This window comes from Protopterus annectens, chromosome 10.part0 (assembly GCF_019279795.1).
Source record: "Protopterus annectens isolate FY-2018-M chromosome 10.part0, PAN1.0, whole genome shotgun sequence".
NCBI classification, from domain to species: Eukaryota; Metazoa; Chordata; order Ceratodontiformes; family Protopteridae; genus Protopterus; species Protopterus annectens.
In genome coordinates, this window is record NC_056744.1 from 402,809,994 (window position 1) to 402,837,853 (window position 27,860).

The 27,860-nt window shown below is 43.7% G+C and overlaps 1 protein-coding gene across 1 annotated transcript in view; it reads left to right on the forward strand.

Annotated features, from left to right (window-relative positions):
- HMCN1 (hemicentin 1) overlaps positions 1–27,860 on the forward strand; it is a 5,606,893-nt gene that overhangs the window by 4,380,218 nt on the left and 1,198,815 nt on the right. The window contains exon 67 of the mRNA XM_044085314.1: positions 10,609–10,706. Within this exon, the coding sequence (XP_043941249.1) occupies positions 10,609–10,706 (98 nt within the window). The remainder of the gene's footprint in view (positions 1–10,608; positions 10,707–27,860) is intronic.

A 27,860-nucleotide genomic window follows, 5' to 3' on the forward strand; every position in this document is an offset into this window, starting at 1 on the left:
GCTATGCTTGGCTGACACTGGCATGTCTGCCCACCAGTATTATGAGTGCCACAGCTAGGATACCCCACCATGTATGCACCACATGCCATGGATACCTCAACTAGACTTCCACAGTCAACAGAACATGCTTGGGTGCAGGTCTCCATCCCAGACACTGGCCATGTTATATAATATATGTTGCATACATGTGAATTAGAGCAACTCACTGGCCCTCTGAAAGAGAAAACCAGATGATTGGATGTTGGATTTAACTGTCACCATAGGGATCCCTCAAGTGGCATCAGTTGCTAGATGACCTGCTGACAAATGTCAGGTGGCATGATACCACTGCACCCACATCCCCTACTCTTCTTATCTCTCTGTGGACATTAGCCTGGTACACACCTAGGAACACCTGCACCTATGAACCCCAGTACTGACAAATGTGTCAGTGTGCATTACTGAGAATAACAATGTCTGTGTGTTTGTAAACTTGTAGTTGATAATACCCTGAGGGCCTTCTCACCCACTACACCCCCCATTGCTATACTTAGAAATGGTTGTTGCTGTAATTGGCATTAAATGTACCTTGTTACACTCTTCACCCTATGGGCTACCTGGAGCTTGCAGTACCAGCATAACACTGTTGTACAAATGGGTAGATAGGGTTGGGTTACCCTCTGAGTCCAGGCTAGTGTGTGTATGTGTGTGAGTGTGTATATTTGTAGGAGACAGCAATCTGAGGCCACATTCTCCAAATACAATACACCTTGCCATACATTATAAGGGATAGTGATGTTGCTGACATTAGGTGAGCCATGACAAACCCTCACCCTACTATCCCTGTGGCATTTGGAATAAATGCATATCCCTGTAGTAGCACTGATTAGATAGACAAGGGTTGTATTGTAGTCCTAGTCATTGTGTGATTGTGGGTTTTGAGGCCACATTCTCCAAATGCAGTACACCTTGCCATACATTTTAAGGGATAGTGATGTTGCTGACATTAGGTGAGCCATGACAAACCCTCACCCTACTATCCCTGTGGCATGTGGAATAAATGCATATCCCTGTAGTAGCACTGATTAGATAGACAAAGGGTTGTATTGCAGTCCTCTTCAATGTGTGATTGTGGGTATGTTCATAGGTTGGTACTAGGCTATCGGCCCTAGGGCCTATGCAAGCCTAGCCATAACAATTCCCTAGATATTTCTTCCCACAATATTTACTTCTCTGGGCCCCTGTCAGAGCATTATCATGGGTTTCAGTGAGTAAAATATCCAGTGTGGGGTGTGGGTACTAGGTATATTGTCTTTACACCATGGTACCCCCAGTACATGTCCCAAGGTCCACTGTATGAGGACCACTGTCACCATCAACCATACAGGTAACTGAGTACACTATCCAGCCCAATGATGCATGTGTTGTGTGCAAATTCTCTAACAGAATGGACTCACTGACAAGGTAGTTAGCACTGATAAACCCATATCTCTCATATATGTCTATGACTGTTTTGTGTTTGTCAATGTGTATATGACAGTATGTCATACTGTGTATTGTTCATTAACACCCAGTACATCCCCCATTACCATAGTGTACAAGGCCTGGTGATGTTCGTCACTTAACAAGAAACTCAGGACACACCTCATCCTAAAAGCTGTGTGGTGTGTACAATTAAGGCCAAACACATTAGTAGCAGTAAGTACCAGGGTAGGGGGTCTACTCTCAGTGTTGCCAAGTAAGTGTGTGTGTATGTGAAGGGATCTACTTAAGTTTGCAGAAAATATATGTCCTAGGAGATCATTTGTCCCAGAACTGACTGGCAAAAGCAAACATTTCAAAGGAATCATCTTGTGGAACTTCATTCCATCAAAACTAGTAGTAGATGTGTAAATGCCCTCTTCCCCACTGTACAGCGATACTATAGTTGGTATATATAGTTGGGTGTGGTTGTTATGGGCACAGCCACTCTCATTGGGGTTATTGTTGTGCATATCCCCTCCACTTAGTCTGCTGTAATACTGTACAGTTTATGTTAACATGTGTTGTTAATCACACTATGTGTGGTTCTACGCCACCCCACACCCTCCAAAGTGGAGGGCTGTGCCACTCACACCAACACACCTATGTTTACCAACTCCAGGATTGCAGTACATTGGGGAAGAGGCCATATACCCTGCCAGTACCATCGTCAATGATATTAAACTGGCAGACTGATTATTTACTGATGTGATGTTTTGGCTATTTTGTCTTGGTAGAATTACATAGGTCATAATTAGTTCATTGCAAAATTAAGTACATCCATGTGTACAGTATTCTTTGTGTATTGCATCAACATCAAAGCCTCTGTGTGTGTGTGTGTGTGCTATTCACAAACATTTGGTGTGTGCCACCCAGTACACTTACCATTGTCCACTGTAGAAGAGCTGTTGACAGCAGCCACCATGCACTCACCTGTATACACCCCTCAGATCTATCAGCCATGTGGCACATGCAATAACTGTGATACAAACCTGTTACTTGTGTTCAGCTGTACCCAGGATAAGACACAGTCAGTGTGTCACCAGAGTGCCATACCCCTTGTAGGAAACAACAGCAGACCAACATCCTGCTGACACATAGACACCTACAACACAAACTGAATACATTATGGAAACCACAATCAGTCAGTGTTAACAGCTATAATGCATCATGTCTGGAAAGCTACACACCCTGACATGTAAGCATTAAACATTCCAACTGAAAACACTTTAAACAGCATTACATTGCTAAACCTTAGTACATTCACCCTGTGCATTAGAACCATATTAGCATGTCCGTGCATTGATGGTATGGATGACAGGGATGTAGCACAGGTATCGTCATATGCACAGGGTGTTTTATAGGTTTGCCAGAGACCTAGGCTGAGCAGTTTGGTTGACATCATGTGTGTGTGTTAGGGGGTTCTTTATCAATTGGGCTGTGCAGATGTGGTGTGTGTAGCTATGGAGGTGCCCTAGCTGTGTTGGTGATGTGTGTGTATGTATGCACACAGTTCTGCCATGTGACTGCCCTATACAGGTGTTTGTTGGACAGCTACAGACCATACATGGCAGGGTGTACAGTTCACCATGTCTGGCCATGGACACGGGAACTGTGCATGCCAGGGGTTCCACGGGCACAACCAGGTAGAAGCCCAGATATGTTACTCTCCCCTAATGATGACAAATGTCCGTTGGATCTGCCTCTTTGTTGGGACTGACCAGACCATGTGTACATGACCTGCTGCTTTGTGGTGTGGACAGGACCCCCCCTGCAGTGCTGGTACTGCCACTATGGGAGTGGCTGTGACTTGTTGCACGTCCATGTAGACCTCCACCTGTTGGTGTTGCTGACCTACGTACATGTGGCTCATGCCCTACTCCCACCATATGCTCTAACACAGACACCACACGGTCGAGGATTCCCACCATCTCACCCAACCATCTATCCAGGACCTCTGCAAAATAACTTGGGCACCTGCAAGATCACGGATGTTGTCAAGTACAGCAGAATGAGTAGCCCTCTGGAACCTCAGACTCTGTCTGGTATAATGTTCCATACGCGCCTGTGCCTCCATGACAGCCCAAAACATATGTCTGGTGACACCTGCTGTGGCACTTCTGCCAGGGGCATGATGGCCAGCAGCCCTCCTATGAGCACCCCTGTACATTTGCCTGTGTGGTACCTCACTGGTCATCCAGCTATGGCTGCTGTGTACAGACACACTTGCCATAGTCACCACACTGTCCTGTCCTATGCCACCACCTTCCAACTGTCCCTCATCTATGGCCACTGGTGATGGGGTATGTATAGGCATTTTGACTGTGTGCAGGGTTGGGATGGGTAAAAGTGGGATGTCAACCGATGGCACAGATTCAGCCTCTGACAACCCTGCCTGTGCCTCACCATACCTATCATTGTCAGAGTCTGTATGGACACTAACATCAGTTTGCCTGCAGGAGGGACCCTGACCCACTTCGCTACCTGTGAGGGGAAAACAAAAAAATTAATTTAAGACCTGTACGTCATTGCTTACCTCTACACACACTCACACACACACACACACACACACACACACACACACACACACACACACACACACACACACACTTACAGGTGAGGTGGCACAAAGATATTACACAGACCTGTCATTACCCAACAGTCAACATGCATGACATATGAAACTTAACAGCATGCACTGCAGCTATACTCAGTCCTTGTTACCAACATTATTCATCTCTGTGATGAATGAGTTGTGTTAGTAGGTGATGCCCCTTTCCCTGGAACACACTGCACCCATGTACACAGTATTGCTGTGCACCTGTTCAGCACCCTGGCATGTACTGTGCACCATACTTCACAAGTGTACACACCTTTGCTGAATGTGTATATGTGTGGCAGTTATGTTTGCTCTGTTGCTCACAGCCCCTATGTGTTTGTCTGACACATTCCTGGGATGATATGAGGACAGATGTCAATATTTAGTGCCTGACTTCTGATTTGCTGTTCTCAGCATCAGCAGTGCATGTATGAGCAATACAATCTGATTACACTGACAACCTTCAAAGCTTACTGTGTCTATGAGTAGTGCGCACACCCTTGTTGACATCCCAGCCTCTTCCATGATATGCAATGGGGCCACAATACTGCATATGTTAACGTTACACCTGATATGTGACATATGACCTGTGCAATCAAATGCAGTATCAAACAAATGTGTTAGTCGTGCAGATGCTGATTGAGATGCATACAATATGTGGGTTGCATAAGTGTGCACACCCTTAACAGAATGGTTTGTTGCAGCACCTGTTAAGTGAACTACAACAGTCACTATTCCTGTAAGGGGTATACTAGCATGACCCATCTTCACTTGCCATTATTTGGTCACTCCGCCCTACAGATGTCCCCCAACTCTGCCAGATTGCAAGGTCAGCTCATGTGCACAGCCCTTGGAGGTCACACAGTGCCTTCACTATTGCTGTGGAGTCAGGGTTATGTCTGGCACAATTCATGACCCTGACTGTGTTCAGATAAAACTTGTCCCATGTTCCTTACTTTTCAGTGTTCAGACTTTTTCTGTCTAATAAAATTGCTAAAAGAAAAGAAACACCAGTAACTGGTGTGTGTTAGTTGTGGATACCAAAAAAGGAAAACCTAATAGTCTGATGGTTAAATGAAGAAATGTAGTAAACTTATAAAATGGTAGATGTTATGTTGCCCCCCTCTCACCTTCGTTCTTGCTGGTTGGGTTCGGAGCCGAGGCCGATTTATTATAGCTTGAGAGCTTATACTAGCTCGAGGCTAATCCCTATCCCAACATGCCTAGCAGTAGCTACCCAGATCTCATTTGCCGCTTGCAGAGTCAAGAGTGTGACTACTGGCTCAGGCTAAGTATTTAGTTTTTTGTATTTTGCTGTCATCATTATCAGGATTTTTCTAGTTTACTTAAACTTGTTGGTATCTAGCTTAGTCCTTGCTTGACTAATAACCCTCTGACCTTCCTCTGCTGTTGTTGTTTGGGTTCTTTTGGCCATCATTTTCTTAGGCTTTGCTTTCCCCTTGAGCCCGTTTAACTTAGAGGGTTTGTTTTCTTCATTCCCTACTATCTGTTGGAGTAGCCATTTAAGTTAGTGGCTCTCCTATTGGGGGAGTCGCCATTTTACTTAGAGACTCTCTCCCTTCTTCTTCTTCTTCCTTTCCTAAAAAATAAATAAATAAAAAGTTTTGCTTGTGTGTTTGTTGCTGTCTATTGCTAGCTGTTATAGGCTTATTTCTGCTTTGTGTCTTCCTAGTTATCCAGCATGTCTGAAGAGTCAAAATCCTCAGGTTTTAAAAAAATGCAACTTGTGCTCCCAAAAAATGTCCCTTACAGATGGGCATACGAGTTGTGTATACTGTTTAGGGGCTGTTCACCTGCAGGACTCATGCTCTATCTGTCATGCTTTCAGTGCTAGAGACCTGCAGGAGAGAAAAAAAATAAACTGATTCTGTGTGGCCTTTTGAAGAACCCTCAGGATCCTTTATCTCAGGTTCCTCAGCCAGCAAAACAGTCTGACAAATCTCCCAAACCATCCACAACGGTTCTGATTTTGGAGCAACTCAAATCTGCTGTAAAGTCTTCGGCTCTGTCGGTTCCCAGTGTCACCTGCAACAAAGCTTTGTCTCCGGCAGCTCCATCAGTGTCTTCGGAGCCACTCCGAGCCCATAAAAGAACTAGGTCTCCCTCTTTGGAGCCGGAGCACTCTGCTCCACAGTCTCCCTTGTTGCAATCTGTGGCAGACAGTCACCAGTCCTCTTCTCACTCCTCTCAGGCCTCCAGGCTTTTGCATCATGATGTGAAGAGACTGGTTAATAGGCTCCTCAAGTCACAGGCACTTTCCAAATTGCTATCGAGCCCAGCCCATAAGGAATTGGCTCCTTTGGCCCGTCCAGCTTCTCTTTCGGGTCCTCCTCTGACTCTCTTGAGCTCAGAGCTGGAGTGCATGGATGTTGTGGTGGTGGAACCGTCGGCTCCGATTACTTCTCCTTTATCGGTTCCGACTCGCACTCCGGTCTCCTTGATGTCTCAGTCCATCGAGATATCTGGGAGCTGAAGCTCTCTCATCGGCTTCGAGAGGGGAAGTGGCATCGGACCCTTGTCCGACCCTGCTGTCCCTCTTGGAGCTTTGACGCATGTGTGCTCGGCTCCCACATCAGCCTTGGAGCCATCACTCTCAGTTTGCAGGAGATCTCCAGGCTCTTAGGAGCCGGAGGCTTCTTCGGCTCGGGACCATGGCGCCTTCTAGGTGATGAGGAGCATGCTGTCCCCTGAGACCACTCCATCCTTGGCTCCATTGGCTCCTTCTCCCTCGGTGCCTGTGCCTGCCTTTGACCATCCTCCTCCCTCCAAGCGTAGGGAACAGATGCCCCAGGATGCCCCATTGGGCAACCCCACTTCTTCCAAAACCTCCCATGAACATTTGGAGGACGTTCCTCTGAAGAAAAAAATATAAGAGGAAGCATCTGAACTCCCCTGACTCTATCACTTCAGACACAGACTTGGATCAATCAGAAGGATCCCCACGGTCCCCCTCTGAGGATGTCTCCTTTTCGGACATCTTGGAAATCCTTAGACAGAGTGGTGGCTGGAAGTCCCTAGCCCCTTCTGAGGATGAGTTTGTCTACCTGGACGCATTTGGTTCCCGACCCTCCACATCTTGGGTGTCTCCGCCTTTTGACCCACTTTGTCTGTAGTGAGTCGGAAAGCGTGGAGTGCTGTAGAGACCATGGAACCAGTTCCGTGGAGACCAAATAAATTTATAACTGTCCCTGAAGACAAGCCCGTTCTTTCCAAAGGGGTTCCTGTTGATGCTATTGTGGTGGCAGCAGCCACTAAAATGTAATTTGCGGAAACTTCTTCATCTGTCCATCCACCGAACAAGGAGTCCAGTACAATGGACAGGTATGGGAAGCATATATTCTCTTTAGCAACCTTTACACTCAGGTCGCTGAATTATTTGTCACACTTCACGTGACTTCAGAGGGATCTACTAAAAGAGTTGGGAGATACCCTGCAGGATCCTACAGCTGAGAGAGTTGCGAATAGGGCGGTTTCCCAGCTTGCGACCTTGACTTCAGTGGTAATTCCTCCATGAGGCTCATTTCTTAAGTGGCAGATGGAGCGAGTAGGGCAGCAGGTACTGGAGTTGCTTTGTGGAGACACTCCTGGATGCGCCTTTGTCAATTTGCGGAGCCCTTCAAGTCCTGCTTTACCAGTACCCCTTTTGATGGCTCATCCTTGTTTGGGCCTCAGGTAAAAGAGACTCTCACCAGGTGTGAAAAGGATAGCAAGACTCTCTCTGCCATGGGAGTCCATTTTTCCACTCCATCTAGACCCTACCCTAAAGGTCAAAAGAGTGGGAAAATGTGGTTTGAAAATCCCAGAGAGCTTCACCTGGCACACGTGGAGAATTTTCCCCCAGGGGCAGAAGGGGAAACAATAACGGAAGACGCTGGCCTCGTGGTAGGGGGGGGGGCTCCGCAACAGCAGAGCGACAGAGATATGTTCTTTGCTAGGCCCTTCCAGCACTCCTGAAGGGAGGCCCGATTGTTCGCCTCTGGAGGCAGTCGGGGGCATAGTATCATTGTACCCAACAGCCTGGAAAGCTATAACGAAAGATGCATGGTTACTGTCAATAATATCCAGGGGTTACAAAATTCCCTTTTCCCAATTACCCCCCTCAAGAACAAAACATTCAATCCCAGACATTCCACCCAGTCTTTGGGAATCTAGCAACCCTAGAAGTACAAAGGTTGCTAGAAAAAAGAGCCATCCAAGAAGTCCCCGCAGACCAAATCGAATCCAGAACTTACTCAAGGTTCTTTTTACTTCCAAAAAAGATAGGGGACTGGAGAGCCATCTTGGATCTCCGAAAGCTAAACAAATAAGTAAAAAAGCGAAGTTCTGGATGGTAACACTGCAGTCCATTCTCCCCTTTTTGGGTCAGGACAATTGGATGTGCTCCTTCGATCCCCAGGATGTGTACTATCACATAAAAATGGACAGGCGATCCAGGTGATTCCTATGCTTCTGGCTGGGAGCCAGTCATTATCAGTTCTGAGCTCTGCCCTTTGGTCTCACCACAGCCCCCAGGGTGTTCACCAAGTGTATGGCAGTGGTCACGGCTCACCTGAGATGTCTAGGATTCCAGGTGTTTCCATATCTAGACGACTGGCTCCTCACTGCTACCACCAAGCAGGTTAGCCAGGCTCCCCAACATTTCCCCTGCAGTACAGCACATCCTGGTGTCTTCTCACAAACCCACTACTAGAAAGATTTATTCTAGCAAATGGAAGAGATTCTCTTTTTGGGCAAAGAAAAATGACATTGATCCCTTCACTGCTCCTGTTTCTAAGATTTTTGATTTCCTGGCCGAAATGTTCAAATGAGGGGCAGCTACCATCAGGGTCCAACTGGCTGTCATCTCCAATTTTCATGTGGGAGAGTTGGGCTCTAATATCATGTCCCATAAGCTATGCAAAGCATTCTTATGAGGTACAACCCTTTTACGGCCCCAGGTAAGAGAAAACCCCTCCGGGGACCTAAACTTTGTTTTAGCCTCTCTGATCTTCCACCCTTTGAACCAGCACCTTGTCCCCTAAAATTTCTGTCTTGGAAAACCCTCTTCTTGATTGCCATCCCCTCAGCTAGACGGGTTTCAGAATTACATGCCTTTTCTATTTGCCCTCCATATCTTATCTTCCACAAAGATAGAGTTTCTGTCAGAACCAATCCCTCCTTCTTGCCAAAGGAGTGTTCAGAGTATAATTTAAATCAGTCCATCGAGCTTCCTGTGTTCTTCTTTTGGCTTTTCCTGGTTAGGGGTCATCACAGCGGAACTCCAATCTGCTAATGATTGGCAGTAGATTTTTACAGTGCTGAGATGCCAGCTCGACGCCCAACCTTCAACGAAGGCACGCATGTCTTTCGAATGCCACTCGACCGCAGGGAGGACATGCAGACTCCACACCGAAGGCGCTCCCGTCGAGAATCAAACGGGAGAACCTCTTGCTGTAAGGCGACAATGCTACCGCTGCACCACCGTGGCTTAGTCCATCGAGCTTCCTGTATTCTTCCCCAATATATTCCACCAACTGGATGTTCATAGACAATTATGCTTTTATTTACACAGGACCAAGGACTTTAGAAAATCAGATCAATTGTTTATATCCTTTGCTGACAATAAACAAGGTTCTCCAGTTTCAAAAGTGACCTTATCAAAGTGACTGTCAGATGCAATTATCTATACTTATGATTTGCGTAACAAGAAGCTTCCAGGGAAGGCCAGAGGACACTCAACCAGGTCCTTGGCTACCTCTGTTGCCTTCCAAGCCAAATTACCTTTAGATTCAATCTGTGCAGCAGCAACATGGGCAAATCCTCATACCTTTACCACTCATTACAAAGTGGATGTGGTCTCCCGGAACGGGGCATCCTTTGGTTCCACGGTCCTGAAGAGTTTATTCCAGTGAGCCACCCAAGAACCAGTTGCTGGGGACACGCTCCCAACCAGCAAAAACTAAGGTGAGATGGGGACAACATAACATAAAGAAGTTATGTACCTACCATAATGTTCAATGTTTGTTGTTCTTCATCTCGCCTTCCTTCTTGCGCCCCCCCTCCTTCCCCCTTCCTGGAAGATCGAGAGGAATTCCTTCATTGGTTACACTGGCTGGGATTCCTGCTGACATACCAGGTTAGTTAACCATGCCTTGTTTTTCCTTTTTTCCTTCCTAACCTTTGAATGTGTACGAGCTTAGTAAAATTTGCATTTACTATGACTGTCTAGTGTGGGTTATCACAAACGAGATTTGGGTAGCTACCTCTAGGCATGTTGGGATAGGGATTAGCCTCGAGCCAGTATAAGCTCTCGAGCTATAGTAAATCGGCCAAGTCGGAGCCGAGGATTAGCTCCGAACCCAACCAGCAAGAAGGAGGGTGAGATGTAGGACAACAAACATGGAACGTTATGGTAGGTACATAGCTTCTTTTTATTGCAATCTATTAATTGTTGAAAAGATATGTATATGTATAGGTGCATGCATAACATAATGTGCATTTCTTTTCAGAATCGTGAGGACGCAGGTGTCAGATGCAGGTACCTACACCTGTGTGGCATCAAATCGAGCTGGGTTAGACAGTAAATATTACAACCTTCAAGTGTCTGGTAAGAATTCACTCAACATTATTCAGATGCATGGCTCTTTGTGTGTACAAATGTAGTAATTTTTCTTCAGTGTATAAGAATGATGTGGGGAATAAAGAAAACTAAGCTTATTTATCACAAGTTAAATGTTGTAAAATATTATTGAAAACTGTTAAAATTCTAGATCATATCTAAATATCTGTCGATTACAGCTTGGCATGCCTTCCTTTTAACTAATGCATTAATAGCAGTAATCTTGCATAACCAATACTTGCCCATCCTTGTGTAATAAGAAAGTACTTGCTTTTAATATAACAGTGCTCAATATAGTTTATTTATTTAAAGGTAGCAAGTGCACTTTTTTCGTAGGGTTAAAAGTTCATGTTATCTGAATGTATACAAGCTGTCTTTCACGTCTGGGAGGGGAAGAGAGATGAGAACCGAATGCAATTAGTGTAAATGGAAACATAGACTCTAACATGCTTTTTAGCATGAGTATCCTTAAATCTGATGTTGTAAAGCTTCATTCATTCCTTACCTTTGCTTTACGGTCGCTGAACTACCTGGCACATTTTACATATCTCCAGAGGGACCTGATTACAGACCTTTCAGGTAACCTTGGCAGTGGTATTCCCTGAAGAGGTGCATGATAAAGTTGCCTCTCAGCTTGCCACACTAGAGTCCATTTCTAACTCCTCCATGTGGTTGATCACCCATACAACCAAGGGGGTAGCCAGAGCAGCCAGTTCAGGTGTTGTTATGAGACGTCATGCCTGGATGCGTTTGTGTGACTTTATGGACCCCTTCAAATCTTCCTTCGTCAGTGCTCCTGCTGATGAGTCTTCCTTGTTTGCCCAGAAGTTAAGGACACATTAGCCAGGTGTGAGAAGGACAGAAAGATCCTATCTGCTGTGAGCATACTCTTTTCCACCCCTCAATAATCTTACACCAGGAATCAGAGAGGTGGGAAGATGTGGTTAAAAAAATCCAAAGGGCCTTTCCATGACACACATGATGAGCAATCTCTCCTGGGGCAGAGGGGGGACTCATCGGGAAGATGCCCCTCCCATGGCAGAGGGGGCCCGTGAAATCAGGGATCCAGGGATTCCTTCTCTGGCCAGCCGTATCAGCGCTTCTGAAGAGTGGCCCAATTGCTTACCTCTGGAAACAGTTTGGGGACATTTTTCTCTGCACCATTTGGCCTGGCAATCGATAACATCAGTTTCCTGGGTGCAGAGGATAATGACCAGAGGTTACCATTTCCCCTTCAACCTTTATGCCAGGCCTTTAAGGTGAATCCCTGACTTTCCACCCAGTCAGAGGGATGCAGCAGCACAAGAAGTTTTAAAACTGCTAAGAAAAAGTCATCCAAACAGTCCCAACAGACCAATAGGATCCAGATTTTACTCAAGGTTCTTTTTAGTGCCAAAAAACAGGGAACTGGAGGCCAATTTTGGACCTCAGCATACTGAACAAATTCATCAGACAGGTAAAATTTCAGATGGTCACGGTTCAGTCCATTCTTCCATTTCTGGAAAAAGATGACGGGATGTGCTCTATAGATCTTCAGGATGCGTGTTACCCCATAAAAATGGACAAACGATCCAGAAGATATCTCCGCTTCTGGCTGGGAACCAGTCACTACCGGATGTTCTTCGTGTTTCACTATTGCAGTAATCACATTTGGGTTATCTATCTGCAGGTAGCCCTCAGCCGGCCTGAATACCAGAGTCTTCAGATTTCTGCGTCGGATGCTGTCGCTTCTTCCATGACGTCAGGTCGTCAGGGGTATAAAACATGCGGCCGACGCCATTACATCAGTCTTTCTTGCCGTGCGGTGCCTGAAGCAGAAGCAGTTCGCAAGTGCTGGTCGTCCGACTCCTGAAATTTTCGTTTTCAAGTTTCAGACCTGAAGTCTTCTAAAAGATAAGTACCCCGTTGGGGACCTTTTTTTCTTGCTCTAACCGATGTCAGAAAAAATTAACAATTGTCTTGCCTGTGGAAAGCAAATACCTCATAGAGATTTTCATTCTTACTGCATCACCTGTTTGGGCCCAGACCACGATGTCCCTCGCTGTCGGTTTTGTGCCTTGTTCAACGCCCAAAATATTAATCTTCAGGCTATTTTTGTAGCTAAATACTTTAGTTCTCGATCTCTGTACTCCGAAATGGCTTAGTTAAGCCATCTGACTACCGATCTTCCAAAAAAAAGTAAAGATAAAGACAGAGACAGAGGGACCTGATTACCAATCATAGATCCAAAACTGCCAACGATGCTTCCGATAAGCTAGTCTCCAGTCTGCCAGTACTCAGTGAGGCGCTTTTGCAGTCCCTGATACCCGCTACTACAGATTCGCAGGCCTCTACCGAGACCCATTCAGAGTCCGGTATGCCGCGAGATGCTTCTTCGACTATGGAACCTGCAGATGTCTCTACCTTGGATGGGTCCGGAGTCACTGTGCAGGCACCGGCTTCTGAGGGTGTATTCAGGCCTACCGATTTTCATATCAAACTGATGACTTTGTTTCAAGCTAAAAATACCGAATTCCTCAGGCCTAAAGCTCCCACTAAGCCTAGAAAACCGACGACCAAAGCACATTCTCAGGCCCATATGCCTCAAAAACAAATGATTAGAATGGCTGAAAACCTTATTACCTTAATTAGGGGAAGCCAGCCTTCCCCCTCTAAGAGACCTAGAACTGATTTTCTTTCTGATTCTTCTGATCAATAATCTGATATCTCTGTTCCTTCTGACTACCAGGATTTACCCTTATCTACTTATGAGGATTCTGATGCAGAGAATTCCATTCCCTCTGCTTCCCTTCCAGAAGATTTTTTCTTTTGGTGAAACCTTGCATACCCTTAGGGAGCATTTCCGCTGAGAAAGCCAGGACTATTCTCAGTCCAAAAAGAGACTTAGGGAATTTTTAAATCTTCCTCAACACAGGCCTCTAGCTATCCTTCCTGTTTTGGAGATTGTAGATGATGTTTTCTTGGAATCCAGCCTTACCCCAGACACTTTGCCTCCAGCTCCCAGGTATTACAGAGTACCTGCCTCTCACAAATTCCTTTTCAAGAATCCTACTGCGGATCCAGAGACCATTTCCCAAGGACCAAAAGGCATTAAGGCTACTACTGCCAAAAATCCTACCCCTTCTGATAGGGATTCTAGAGCTTTAGACAGATGGGGTAAGAAGGTATATACTTTTGCCACTTTTAATTGCCAGTTTCATATGTTAAGGTATCAGCAGCATATTATGGGATTAATTAAACAGAAAATGATGTTGATTCCTGACTGTGCTGAACACAAAGATTTACAAGAGTTAATGCATTATGCTGACCAAGTAGGTAAACATATTTTGCAATGTGGTTTTGATGCTTTAGAAGCATCTTGCAGGGCTGCTGTCACTGGGTCTGTACGTAGAAGGCATGCTTGGCTTAAGGAACAAAACTTGACAGATCATGTTAAAGCTAAATTATTGGATGCACCCTTACACCAAGAGGGCCTTTCTTCACAACAAAGCAAAATAAGTCCTCAAAAGGATGAAGGAAAAAGCTAAATCTGTGCAAACTGTTAAAGATTTCTTACAAGTGCAGCCACCTAGATTCAGTAGGTATTGGCCTTCAAAGAACTGGTCCTTTCCAGTCCCTTCCAGGCCTTATCAGTCCAAACCCAGGAGCAGCAGAACACCAAGACTTCAGTCTCAGGCTATGCACAGATCTAAGCAGTGGGGGCCCCCACTTCCAAAGTAGGGAGTAGTAAGCCACCCCCTATGGAAAATGGCACAATGACTTATCCTTAACTCTACCAAGCATTTCTCAACTACTTGCTCCCTTAGGAGGAAAACTCGCCCTGCATGCAAAAAACTGGGAACTCATTACCCAAGACAAATGGGTTTTAAACATAGTTTCCCTAGGATACAGATTCCACTTCCACTCACTCCCAACCCCAAGTGGATGGCCAGACCTTCCCCCAAACCAGTGGGCTGAGGCCCCAAAACAAGTGCTCTCTCTCCTCAGTATCAGGGCTATTCAACCTGTTCCAGCAGAACAGAGGGGCAAGGTTTTTATTCAAGACTGTTCCTGGTTCCCAGAAAAGAAAACTCCTGGCGTCCTATCCTGGACATTTGTATTCTCAGCACCTTTCTGGTGGTTCCAAAGTTGAAAATGCTAACTCTTCAGCAGCTTCTTCCTATGCTAGCCAAGGATGTCTGGCTGGCAACTCTAGACTTAAAAGAAGCTTACCTGCACATCGCAATAAGGGAATCCTGCAGAAAATTCCTATGCTTCAGGGCAGGCTCCATGCACTATCAGTTCTCTGCACTGCCCTTTGGCTTATCTACTGCACCCAGGGTATTTACAAAGTGCCTAGCTCCTGCCTTTGCATTTTGCAGGCAGAGAAATATTCAGATTTACCCATACATGGACAATTGCCTGATCCAGGCAGAGAGTCAGGACTTGCTGTTACAGCACCTAGCATTTGTAAAGAGACTTCTAACTTCACTGGGGTACACCATCAACAAGAAGAAATCACACCTATTACCCTGCCAACAGATTGTATTCCTGGGAGCAAGCTTGAACACAACTTCCCAGATGGCATTCCTCACTCCAGAGAAACAAGTTCCTTTGACAACCTACTTCAAACTACTGGCCACACAAACCTAGCTATCTGCAAGGAAAATCCTGCAAGCCCTGAGGTTCATGGCCTCTTGCATTCTGTTAATTCCATATAAAAGACTGCATATGAGGAAACTTCAATGGTATCTAAAAAGTCCATGGTGTCAACATTCTCAGGATCTGGAAACAATGTTCCTTTGGTGGGCAGAGGCCTGCTACCACAAGGGACTCCCTTTCACTCTACCTCCTGCTGCCCAAACCCTAACAACAGATGCATCAGACTATGCATGGGGGGCTCACATGGCAGGGCAGTGCATTCAGGGCAAATGGAACCCAAAACAGATGCACCTGCATATCAATCAAAAAGAAATGTTAGCTGTACAGAATGCTCTGACAGCCTTCAGAGACCTTATTCTTACAGGACAACTATTGGTAAAGACAGACAACACCACGGTTATGTGGTACATCAACAAGCAGGGGGGGGGGCCCATTCCTACCCACTCTGCAGACTAGCCATGGCCTTGGAACATAGCCTTGAGCTACCAAGTGAACCTACAAGCTCAATTCCTGCCAGGCAAACTAAATGCACTGGCAGACGACTTAAGCAGAAGTCTCATGGACCCACATGAATGGAAACTGGAACCCAAAATATTCAAGCTCTTGAGGAACAAATGGGGGACACCAGAGGTAGACCTGTTTGCCTCCCCTCAGAACTACCATACCAATTGAACAAATTTGCACCAGAACTCCTCACAGTCAAGCTTGGAAAGTGGATGCCCTGTCCTTTACCTGGGGAAGCCTCTCAGTTTATGCCTTCCCCCCTCTGCCTCTCCTCTTGAAGGTTCTACTAAAGATCAAACAGGACAAGCCAAGGACAATACTGATTGCACCAGACTGGCCACGCCAGCACTGGTACCCCCCTTTTGCGCAGTCTGACAGTACTACAACCTTGGCACGTGCCTCAGACCCCTTTCCTGCTGTCTCAGCAGGCGGGCCAGATTCTACATCCTCAGCTTCAAACTCTGAACCTTGGAGCCTGGCTAATTCCCTGACCTCACCTCCAGCAACCCTCAGTAAGGAGGTGCTGGATGTCATTCTTGAGGAAAGGAGGCCTAGTACTAGGAAATCCTATTCAGAAAAGTGGAAGAGATACTGTTCCTGGAGCCAGGTTCAGGGGATGGGCACAACGGTGCCCAGCTTACCTCATATTCTAGATTATTTAACAGAAATGCTCCACAAGGGCCTATCTTTCTCTTCAATTAAGATTCATGCCTCTGCCATATCAACACATTATAATACTGACCCAACCCTCTTCTCTCATCCCCTGCTAAAACGATTCCTTAGAGGGGCCAAAAATTTAAGATCCCCCCAGAAGGGCTCCCACTCCAGCCTGAGACCTTAACTTTGTATTGGAAAAACTCACTCCCCCCCTCCCCTTTGAACCAGCTGCTACAGCAGAGTTGAAATTCCTTTCTTGGAAAGCACCTTTACTTCTAGCCATCACTTTAGCAAGAAGAGTGTCTGAACTTCAGGCCCTCATGGCAGTGGAACCCTTCATTATCTTCCATGCGGACAGGGTTTCCCTCAGGACTTATCCATCCTTTTTATGCCCAAGGTGGTGTATAGTGTGGCTCTAAACCAGTCCATTCATTTGCCTACTTTATTCCCTAATCCTCAGAATAAAGGGGAACGGATACTGCATTCTCTGGATGTACACAGATAGGTTAGATTCTATTTAGACAGGACTAAACTTCTCAGAAAATCTGACTAGCTGCTAGTTAGTTTTGCTGCAGAGGCAGAGGGGAAGGCCATTTCAAAGCAAACCATTTCTAAATGGATAGCACATTGCATCAATTTCTGCTACAAACACCATGGAAAACCTACCTTACAGGGGATAAGAACACATTCCACCAGGGCTGCATCTACCTCTACTGCATTTCTCAGAGGAGTCCTTACCAGGGACATCCTGGAAGCTGCAACCTGGAGCTCTGTTCATGCTTTCAGCAAGCATTGCCACCTGCCCATCTTTTCTAAATCCAGAGCTGGATCTGCCACAGCAGTTTTACAGGGCCTTATTGCTAGCCCTAATGCTCTTTAACTACCTCCACCCTTCCTTAGCTTTGGGAATCAACCCAAATGTGATGACTGCAACAGTGAAACACAAAGAACATAGTACAGTTGTGTACACTTACCATAAATGTAGATGTTCGAGTGTATTCACTGTTGCAGTCCTGGTTACCCTCCCTCCAGCCCCCTGACTTCTCTTGACTTTTACCTTTCCTCCTTGTTTGGCATATATTATAATATGTGTATTTGCATTTTGTTGGGGGTGTTCCATACCATATAATTGATTCCTATTGTGGGGGCACGTGACATCTGGGGCAAGAAAAACTGATGTAATGGCATCAGCTGCATGTTTTATACTCCTGATGACCTGACATCATGGAAGAAGTGACAGCATCCGTCACAGAAATCCAAAGACTCTGGTATTCAGGCCAGCTGAGGGCTACCTGCAGGCAGATAACCCAAATGTGATGACTGCAACAGTGAATACAAACATCTACATTTATGGTAAGTGTACACAGCTGTACTTTTCGAGTACTGCCCTTTGGTCTCTACACAGCCCCATGGTGTTCACAAAATGCATGGCAGTAGTAGCAGCAGCTCACCTGAGACTGCAAGGATTCCGCATGTTTCCATGTCTAGATGATTGGCTCCTTACCGCTCCAACCAGGAGTCTACTGCTTTAAGCCATATTTTGCACTCAAAATCTGGCATAAAAGCTAGGAATCTCAATAAACACAAAAAAGTCAAAGCTGGTACCGACTCAAAGCTTAGAGTTCATTGGGGCAATGTTCGACACAATATCCTGCCAAGTCGCTTTACCTCTTCACAGGTTACAAAGGTTGAGATCTCAACCAAGTAATACTCTCTCAAAACCTTGCTCCAGCCCGACTGGTCCTGCAACTTCTGGGCTCCGTGGCAGCTACAGTCACATTGGTTCCATTAGCAAGATTTCATATGAAGCTGATTCAGGGGCTCCTAACATCCCAGTGGTCAATATTAACACACCCGTTTTCTTACCTAATCTACATAACAAACCGATGCAAGCAGGATCTGAATTGGTGGATGAAGCCAGAGCAGGAGTTATGGTGTCATCCCTTTTCACACCCTCAATCCATAGCCACAGTGACCACGGATGCCTCCATGATGGGGTGGGGGTGCATTTTCAGGGAAAGACTGTCCAAGGCACTTGGTCCCCCTTGGAGGCCAGGCTGCATATCAATGTCCTAGAACTGAAGGCGGTGTTGCAAGCATTCCAAACAACCCTCCCATCGGGGACAATTGCTATCCAATCGGACAATATGTCAGTAGTTTGGTACATGAACAAGCAAGAAGGAACCAGATCCTACCCATTATGCTGGGAAGCCTTGAGACTGTGGCAGTGGGCGATAGCTTCCAACTCCTTTGTATTAGCAATGCACATTCCCGGGAACTCCAATCTGAGCAGAAACATTCTGATGCCTCATGCGTGGTCTCTCAGTCCTGTAATAGTGACACAAATATTTTGTTATTGGGGGTGGCCTTGCTGCAATCTCTTTGCTTCCCCCCTTAAACCACAAATGCAGCAGCTACTTTGCCCTGCTCCCCCCTTCTCAGGGGGAATCACTGAAAGATGCTCTGATACATGATTGACCCCCGGTTCTACTGTATGCCTTTCCTCCCTTTCCCCTCATTCCACAGTTCTTGAAGAAATCACAACAGTTGTGAAGCAAAGTAATCCTCATTGCACCCTGTTAGCCTCATCAAGTTTGGTTCCCCTTCCTATGGCCTCACCTGGTTCACCGCCCGTGGACCCTGGACCCAATCCTGGGACTCCTATCGCACTCACAGGGGCTGGTCCATCCCGACCTTCAGAGTCTCAAGCTGACTGCTTGGTTTCCTCACTTCCACTGACTGCCAGGCAGATTAACCTATCTTCCCCAATGCGAAATATACTTCTAATGTAACGACAGAAAACAGGATCCAACACTTATTTATTGGATAGTCTCTCTCTAGTGCCTCAGCTTTTGCCTTCAAGGAGAAATATACTTCTGGCTGCTCATAAACCCTCCACCAGGAAACTGTGTCATAGTAAATGGGTCAGGTTTGTAATCTGGGCTAAAGAACAAGAACTAGACCCCTTCTCAACCCCGGTCCATAGGATCTTAGAATACTTGTCGACTCTACTGTTGTAGTTCACTTAGCATCTATAATCAATTTTCATAATGGTTTAATGATTCTTCATTAATGTACCACCGTCTTTGCAAGACCTTCCTAAAGGGAGTTCTGCAGCTGAGACTGCCTGTTAAAAATCCTACTGAACCTTGGAATTTGACTTTAGTCCTACAGACTTTGACTTGTTCACCCTTTGAACCTTCAGCCACATGTGACATAAAGTTTTTATCCTGGAAAGCCTTATTCCTGGTAGCCATCACCTCAGCCAGGAGAATATCAGAGTTACAAGCCTTGTGTATTAATCGCCCTTACATAATTTTCCACAGTGAGAGAGTATCGCTTCGGATTAACACTTCCTTCCTACTCAGAGTTATTTTTCATTCAAATTTCAATCAGTCCATTGATTTGCCAGTTTTTTTTCTCAAGATTTTCTAACAAAGGTGAATACCATTTACACCTCTTGGATGTACATAGACAATTACGTTTTTACTTAGACAGAACTAAATCTTTCAGAAAGTTGAACCAGCTGTTCATATCCTTTTCAGGCCCAAGATTGGGCAACTCTGTTTCCAAAGTCACCTTATCAAAATGGTTAAGAGAGTGCATTATCTTTGTATATCAACAGAACAAATTAACTTTACCTACTAGAGTCAAGGCTCACTCCACCATGTCAGTGTCCACTTCGGTGGCATTTCATTCCAGAGCCTCTGTGGACAATATTTGTGCATCAGCTACCTGGGCAACTCCCCACACCTTTATCACTCAATACAAATTGGATATGGTCTCCAGGAGAAGAGCATCCTTTGGCTCAATTCTGCTCAGGAATATCCTTCCATAGGGCCTCCCAGGACATAAAGTAGCTAGGGACTCTGTCCCATCAGTAAGGAATGAATGAAGATTTACAACATCAGATAAAGAAGTTATGTCCTTACCATAACATTCCATCTGTGTTGCAGATCTTCATTCATTCCTTACGTCCCACCCTCCTACCCTCTTTTGGAAGACTCCTGGTGGTTTGGGTTTTGGACCTGACTACCAGATCGGGCATTTGCACAGATAGGGCCTCCATTTTTTCTGTCCTTACAGGCAAACTCGATCTGAAGACAGGAGGAGAGGGGCACTATGGGTATGACTTAGCGCAAGAGTTTTTTGGCTGGTGCGTTGTATTGGCCGAGTCAGTTCCGAGCACGGAACCAAGACCCATCAGTATGGAATGAATGAAGATCTACAACACAGATGGAATGTTATGGTAGGGACATAACTTCTTTTTTTATATTAAATAATGTTGGTGGGTGAAGCTATTGACTTGGAGCAACTGCTCCTTTCTGGAGGTGTAAACTTTACTTTTTGAAAATGTATATTGTCTTATATTTGTTTGCTCTAAGTTAAAAGTAGGGGTTCTAAAAATATATTTAGTTTTTTAAGTGTTTTCATTGAAGCAAAAAGTCATGAAAATTTGATATGGGTTCAAATGGAGATGAGAAGAAGCAAACCCATAAAAGGTCAGCTTGGCAAACATTAATGTGTGCATGTAAGCTAAAATTTTGAATATTACCTCCCAAATTGAGCAAGGCTGTGCAAGATGATGCTGGGCTAAATTTATGTCAACCCATCCAGTCATGAAAACTAGCTTTAAAAATAGCCAAAGTACTACTTTGACCTGTAGTAGTAACTTATTCCATAGGCTAGGAGTATGTTAATTTAGAAATCTGTTCCTCCAGTGAGTCTTGTTTATTTGTTGATGTAGATTAAGGTCCTTAGTGTGGATGTTTGTAGAGCCACTGGTTTTGCATAAAAATAGGGAATCAATTAGGGTTTGGTCTTTCATGCCTCAAAAAGCAAGATATAGGTCACCGAAGAGCTGGTAGGCTACTGATTATATGGAGAGTCATACTAGTCTATCAGGATAGTTGAAGGATTTAAGAACTTTAATTTTCTTTGTTAGAAATCTTTGGAGAATTTCCATTTTAGCAGTATACTTGGATTTGCACATACCAATGAGGTAACTGAATTCAATGATGGGTCTGATAAGGAAAGAGTACAGTGGTAGGATGACTTATTTGTATCTTGAAGGTATTCCCTTGGAAATTAACTGGGATGGATAGAAAGATTTCCTGATTTTGGTGGAAACATGATGATTGAATGAGAGAGTCAGAGAGAGAGAGAGTGAGAGAGTTATCCCCATAAGCATCTATGTCTGTTATGACCATATCTGTCTGAAGAGGAGTACCATTTATATATAACATTTGAATTGGTATCAAATCATCTGCAAAACCCTGTTATTTTACACTTTTTTCATTTAGTTTGTGACCATTTCTGATTCTTCATATATGTGCATATTTCAGACCTTGCAGGAAGTATTATTTATCAGTGAATCACTGGATAACAGGGTCAGTCACAGTTATGGGATATTGGCATGAATGTCTGCAAAATTTAAGTCAAACAGGAGAGGACTCATATTATAGATAATTTATAAGATCATGTATTTAGATGCATGGGATGAAAAGGGTTGTATTATGGCAGCTAAGAATATGTGGGAAAAGATTAAACAAGATATAATACAAAAATTGTGAAGCTGGATAGATATGGATAGTAAAGTACAAGCAGTCAAAATATTTTTTGTCCATTTATTTTTATATACAAGTAAAACATATTTTTATCATTGAGGGGAGATGTTGTGGGCCATAACTAATAACCAGTTGAAGAAATTTATTTAGAGAGGAAAATGGCAAATGGTCTTACAATATATGGGCAAAAGATTATATATTTCATCTCAAAATAATCATTTCTTTAGTTACAACCATTTATCCCCCAGCATTTATGATAAAATATGCTGTAGGAAATTTTTTAAATATACCAATTCATTACATTTCCAAAAAAAACATGTTCCCAGTTAGCTACCTCTGTCTTTCCCATCATACCCCCAGCAGTTGTTTCTACCTGATGAAGAATTCTCAAAAGTCTGCTGGGGGGTAAAAAAATACCTATGCAAACACTTCCAAGTAAAAATCCTAAACATTCTGGACTTTGTTACATACTTGGGAGCTTTACTTATGTCCTCCTGTTGTTCCCTTGTAAATCACTTTTCTAGTCTCTCCTCACAACCTTTTCTAACCTCCTCTGATTGCTTCCGACAGTTTTTGTGTAGTATTTTATATGCACCATTAATATACCCTTTTTAACAGCAACTTGTCTTCTAAACTTTGCTAAAACGTCTACTAGAGCGGGTCTTTCATTTAGGACCCCCTTTTCCCTTTCTCTTTACCTATACTCTGATATCAGTCCCTGGTAGGGAAGGCATTCTCTAACCTGCAATCCACAAAGACTGCTAGATTGATGCCATCCTATTTTATAGTTAGATAAGTATCCAACTGCTGACCTCTTTTTGACTGTTTTTTTTCTTTGAGTTAGGATTGTTAGTCTGTTTAGATTTTGAATATCCATATAACATTCAGCATGCACAAAGGTGTAGGACATGAGAAGTGGCAACTTATAATGCTGTGATTTGAGCAGCCCCTGGGGCCCACAGCTCCAGTGGGGGTACATGGCCAGCCACTCAGTATCTAATTGTAGTTTACAGAATTTTCTTATGTTTATTACTGTTAATTCATTGTAGTTAGCTGTGTGCTGTGCATTACAATCACTAACCAAACAAGTTTTTATTTTTAGGTTCTATTAAAAAAGTGTTAACACTGCACATATTTACCTCTGCATGACTACTGTGCCTGCGAAGTGCACATTTGTAGTAGATGCCAGCTTTGTTATTAATATTTATATTAACCGTTGTTTTCAATTGGTTTGGTGACTATTGCTTCTGCTTCCAGGGCCTGTCTTAATAAAGTGCATCACATCAGAATGACCTTTGTATTGTTACCTTGTTCAGTCATTTTTCTCATTCTATGTTAAAAGGCCGCTTTGTTGTTTTGTTTTGCTTTTCTCAATTTATTTTAATTTTTTTGTTCAAGATCAGCCATAAAGCTGGTAGTGGTGAGGTAGCAACCACCACTGTCTGCACTGGCTCCCACATTGACTGTCTGGTCCTCAGTAGCCTGCCTGTTTGTAAGGTGACAAAGGTGAAGGATGACCTGGAGGATTTGGTGGTGGCCGCCTTTGTTGCTTCTCCTGTGTGTAGCATCGACTCCTTGTCAGAGAGTGGCATGTAAAGCCAGTCCTGGGTCACCTTGTGTGAAGTTGTGTAACTGGTGAGGAACACGGCGGATTTGTGGTTCACTGGCTTTATTAGCATCTGAAGCACTTTCTCATACAACTGGTAAATTCTTATATCTGGCTGGCCCTGACCATTGGACCACCAGTGGCCGAGCTTACCCCTTATACCTAATACATAAGTAACTGACTTCTGGAGGGTTTCTGTCTGGTCTAGCTTGTCAGGCTTCATCCTAACCCCCATCATGATCCTCTTCCATCTGTAGCAACTCTCCCCGGTTTGTAGTACTATCCTTTCCATCACAAGTTGTCCACATCTTGTCTTTCTGAATATCTCCATTATGGTCCCTTTTTGTGTTAATACTTATCCTGTTATTATTTGTCTTTTAATATGTTTGTAATACATGCAAGCAATGATTGTAAGTCAGCAGTAATCAAACACCAGTCCCCTTCCATATCATGATCCCTTAGCTTATTGACAAAATCAAAAATAATATTTTGTGTATAATTTTGCTTGAATAACATAATTTTGATAATATGACCTAAAATCTACTTAAGGGGCTCAATTCTAGATCCCACCTCTGCCAAAGTTGACCTCATTGTTGGTCTGTCTAAATCATTATGCAACTTTTCTACCCCAGACATAACAGGTAAGTGAGGCTTCTCTCATTAAATATTTATGTTGTTGTTTTGTTAAAAGAAATTATAAAACCATTATTGCTAACATACATTCATCGTTTACTTGCATTCCACATGATATTGGTATTGAAAGAGTTATTAATGAATTGTTAGCTGATACTAGAGTGAACAACAAAACATTAAGCTTATTTACAGAGCTTCTTGATAATAGTTTTGCACAATTTTTTTTGTATGTCAAAGAAACTATTATAGATAAAAGTGTGGAGTCTCTGTGGGTATTGCTGTGGTACCCATTTATGCTGACTTGGAATTTAACCAATGGGAAAAGATGCGTGTGCATATTAGTACCTGTGACGCCCGTGCACTGGCCAAGTAATCAAGGAGCCTCAATCCTTACCACTAGCACCAGCATCCACATTGGGAAGGATAACAAATACACACAGTAGAGTATAATTTCACTTAAGAGCACACAGAGATCACAGTCAGTCTGGGGCTGGTTTCTCCCTTTCTCTCCAGATCCCCAATGAGACTCTCCACTGGCACAGCTATAGGGTACAGATCTCAGTTGAGTAGTCAAGCCAAAACCTCCAGTGCCCTCTCTGTCCAACCAGTGCTTTGTGTCCCTGCCCAAGTAGCTGACACACACACTTTGAAATTTGGTTTACACACACACACACACACACACACACACACACACACACGCACACACACGCACACACACGCACACACACGCACACACACACACACACACACACACACACACACACACACACACACACACACACACACACACACACACACACACACACACACACACACACACACACTCCTGGGGAAAGCTGGCACAGGTTCTCCAGCTATGCCCCCTCCTTCCAGGCTATAAGGTAGTAATCACTGCCACCAACTACTCTTATCAGCTACTAAAAAGGCCCTTACCAAAGGGTGTCCAATTTATACTGTGCAATATTATTATCCAGTTAGTAAGTGTGGCGAACAGCAAGGCTTATTTGGAGTGGCTTTGTACAGTATCACTATATACATGCAATGTACTCTAAAGCTTAAATTATCTCTACACAAAACAGCCACTGTTGAAGGGTTTAAAAATATTTAATAATAAAAACACAAGACAAATCTTCTCAATTCAACACAGTGCTAGTCAAGAGTTCAGAAATCACAGGAAAATGCTTAAAATAATACTGTAGTATAGTCTGACATAAATATAGAAAACAGCTAGACTAAATCTGACTAAATTCCTATCTAACTCTAAGAGCAATCACAGTTCTAAATAAACTTACATATAGAGCAAAGGCAGAGTACTGGAGAGTGATGTTCTTCAGACAAAATCCAAAATGCTCTGATCCTCTCTCTCTCTGAGAAAGTCTTAAAAATAATATATCACTGCTGGCTCATTTTAGATTGCATATTTGCTTTTCTAGCTGGGAGAGTTTATCTATTATGCCTGAGTGTTGAAGGCTTGGCTAGGTCAAGGTAGGCGGTTTGCACCATCTTCCTCTCGTCCATGGCTTTGGTGACTGTTTCGAAGAAGTCAACCAAGTTTAACAGGCATGATCTCCCTTTAACAAAACCAAACTGTGTGGAGTCAAGTGTTTGGAGGTTGCCAGTGTCCTTGTTTATAAGGTCAATGATAATGCATTTCGTGGCCTTGCAGATCAGGCTAGTTAGACTGATGGGCTTATAATTGCCTGGGTCAGTGGGTACTCCATCTTTGTGTAAAGGGATGGCAGTGGCTGTCCTCCATTTGGCTGGGATGAAGCCGGTGCTCAGGCTTTGGTTGTATAGGATGCCAAATAGAGTTGAGAGCTCATACCTGAGTTCATGTAGGATACAACCAGGGATGTTGTCCCACCCCATGGAGACAGTATTTTTTGCCTTTGAGAAGCCATTAAAGACCTGCTCCCTGGTGACGAGGGGAGGGGGGCAGGTGATGGGGATGCCCTGGTTTACTGATGAGACAGGGGAGTAAAGTTTCCTCTGAATCTGCCTGCCAGCAGGTTGGCTGTATCTAGTTGTCATGTAGTAGTTTATACGCTGTACTGATTATTCCTTTTTTAACAGCAGCTTCTGTTCTAGATTCTACTAAAATCTGTACCAGTGCTGGTCTTTCACTTAGGATCCTCCTAGTTCCTTCTCTTTGCCTATACTCTAATATCATTCCTTGATAGGGAAGGCAATCCCTAGCCTGCAGTCCAAATACATTCTTGGCCTCTTCCCATTCTATTGCTTTTCCTGCTGTAATTATTTTCACACAATAACTTGATTCTTTTGTCAGTTTTTTTTCAATAAATTCCAGTCCCCTCTTGCCTAATGTTTGTACCTCTAATTGCAGTCATCCCTATTGGTTGAATCTCCTTTTTCCATTTTTATGCTGGCTTATTTCTTAGAATTCTTTCTGCTACTTTATGAAGATATTCTGTATGGTTATTGTTATTCTTCTTAAGGATCTGCGCCAAAAAATCCCAGTCTATCCTTGTTTCTTGAACTTCCCCCCCGTTTCATCATCATCCTTTTCCCACTTTGAATTATAGGTTTCTGCTTGTACTGTGTATTGGAGCCTTAACTGTGTAGCTCTGAAATACCCCTTCAAATGAGTAATCCCAGACCGCCTTCTTTTTATTGGAAGAATCAGCTTATCCTACTTGACTTTTGTCATTTTGCCCTCCAAGATAAAACCGTTCAACTTTTTATTAATATCTATCCACAATTCCTCCTCTGGTTGATAAAAATATGCCTGACCTGTGTATAAAACTAAAGGGACTAAAAAACATTATAATTGCTTGTATCTTGCTATCCATATCCATAAAACAGAGTTTCTAATTTCTCATTTTTTTGTATTATATTTTGTTTAGTCTCTCCCCACATATCATTAGCTGCCACACCAGAATCCTTTTTAATCCATACTCCTAAGTACTTCATTTTATGATGTCCCCATAAATATGGATTTTGCTGAACCAGTTTGTGTGTGGGTACACAATTTACAGCTATTGCCTTTGTTTTAGCTTCATTAATTTTGTATCCCAAAAAGATGTGAAACTGTCTCAAAATGTTCCACAACACTGAAATGTCCTTTTCTGGTTTTATCAGATATAAAATAAATACCAAACAGAAATTATCAGAGAGGAACCCACTTTAATTTTCACATCCGATCCTATATACATCCTGCAAATCAACCTTATAATTTAATCAATAAATGCAAATGCTTCCATTGCCCTTTTCATAAACTCCCAGCTTACTGTGTCAAATGCTTTCTCTGCATCAGGACCTACCAAAAACAGTGGTATTTTCTTACATTCTGTTTCCCTCTGGATCATCAATGTTCTGTTAATGTTGTCAAATGTTTGTCTTCCCTCCACAAAATCACATTAATCCATATCTAACAATTTTGGCATCACCTTTAGTCATTATAGACATAAACACTTTATAATCATGGATTAGGATTGAAATGTGCTTGTATGAAGCTGAATTGGATGGGTCTTTAGCCTGTTCAGATATTACAGATACCATCGCTTTCTTCCAGGA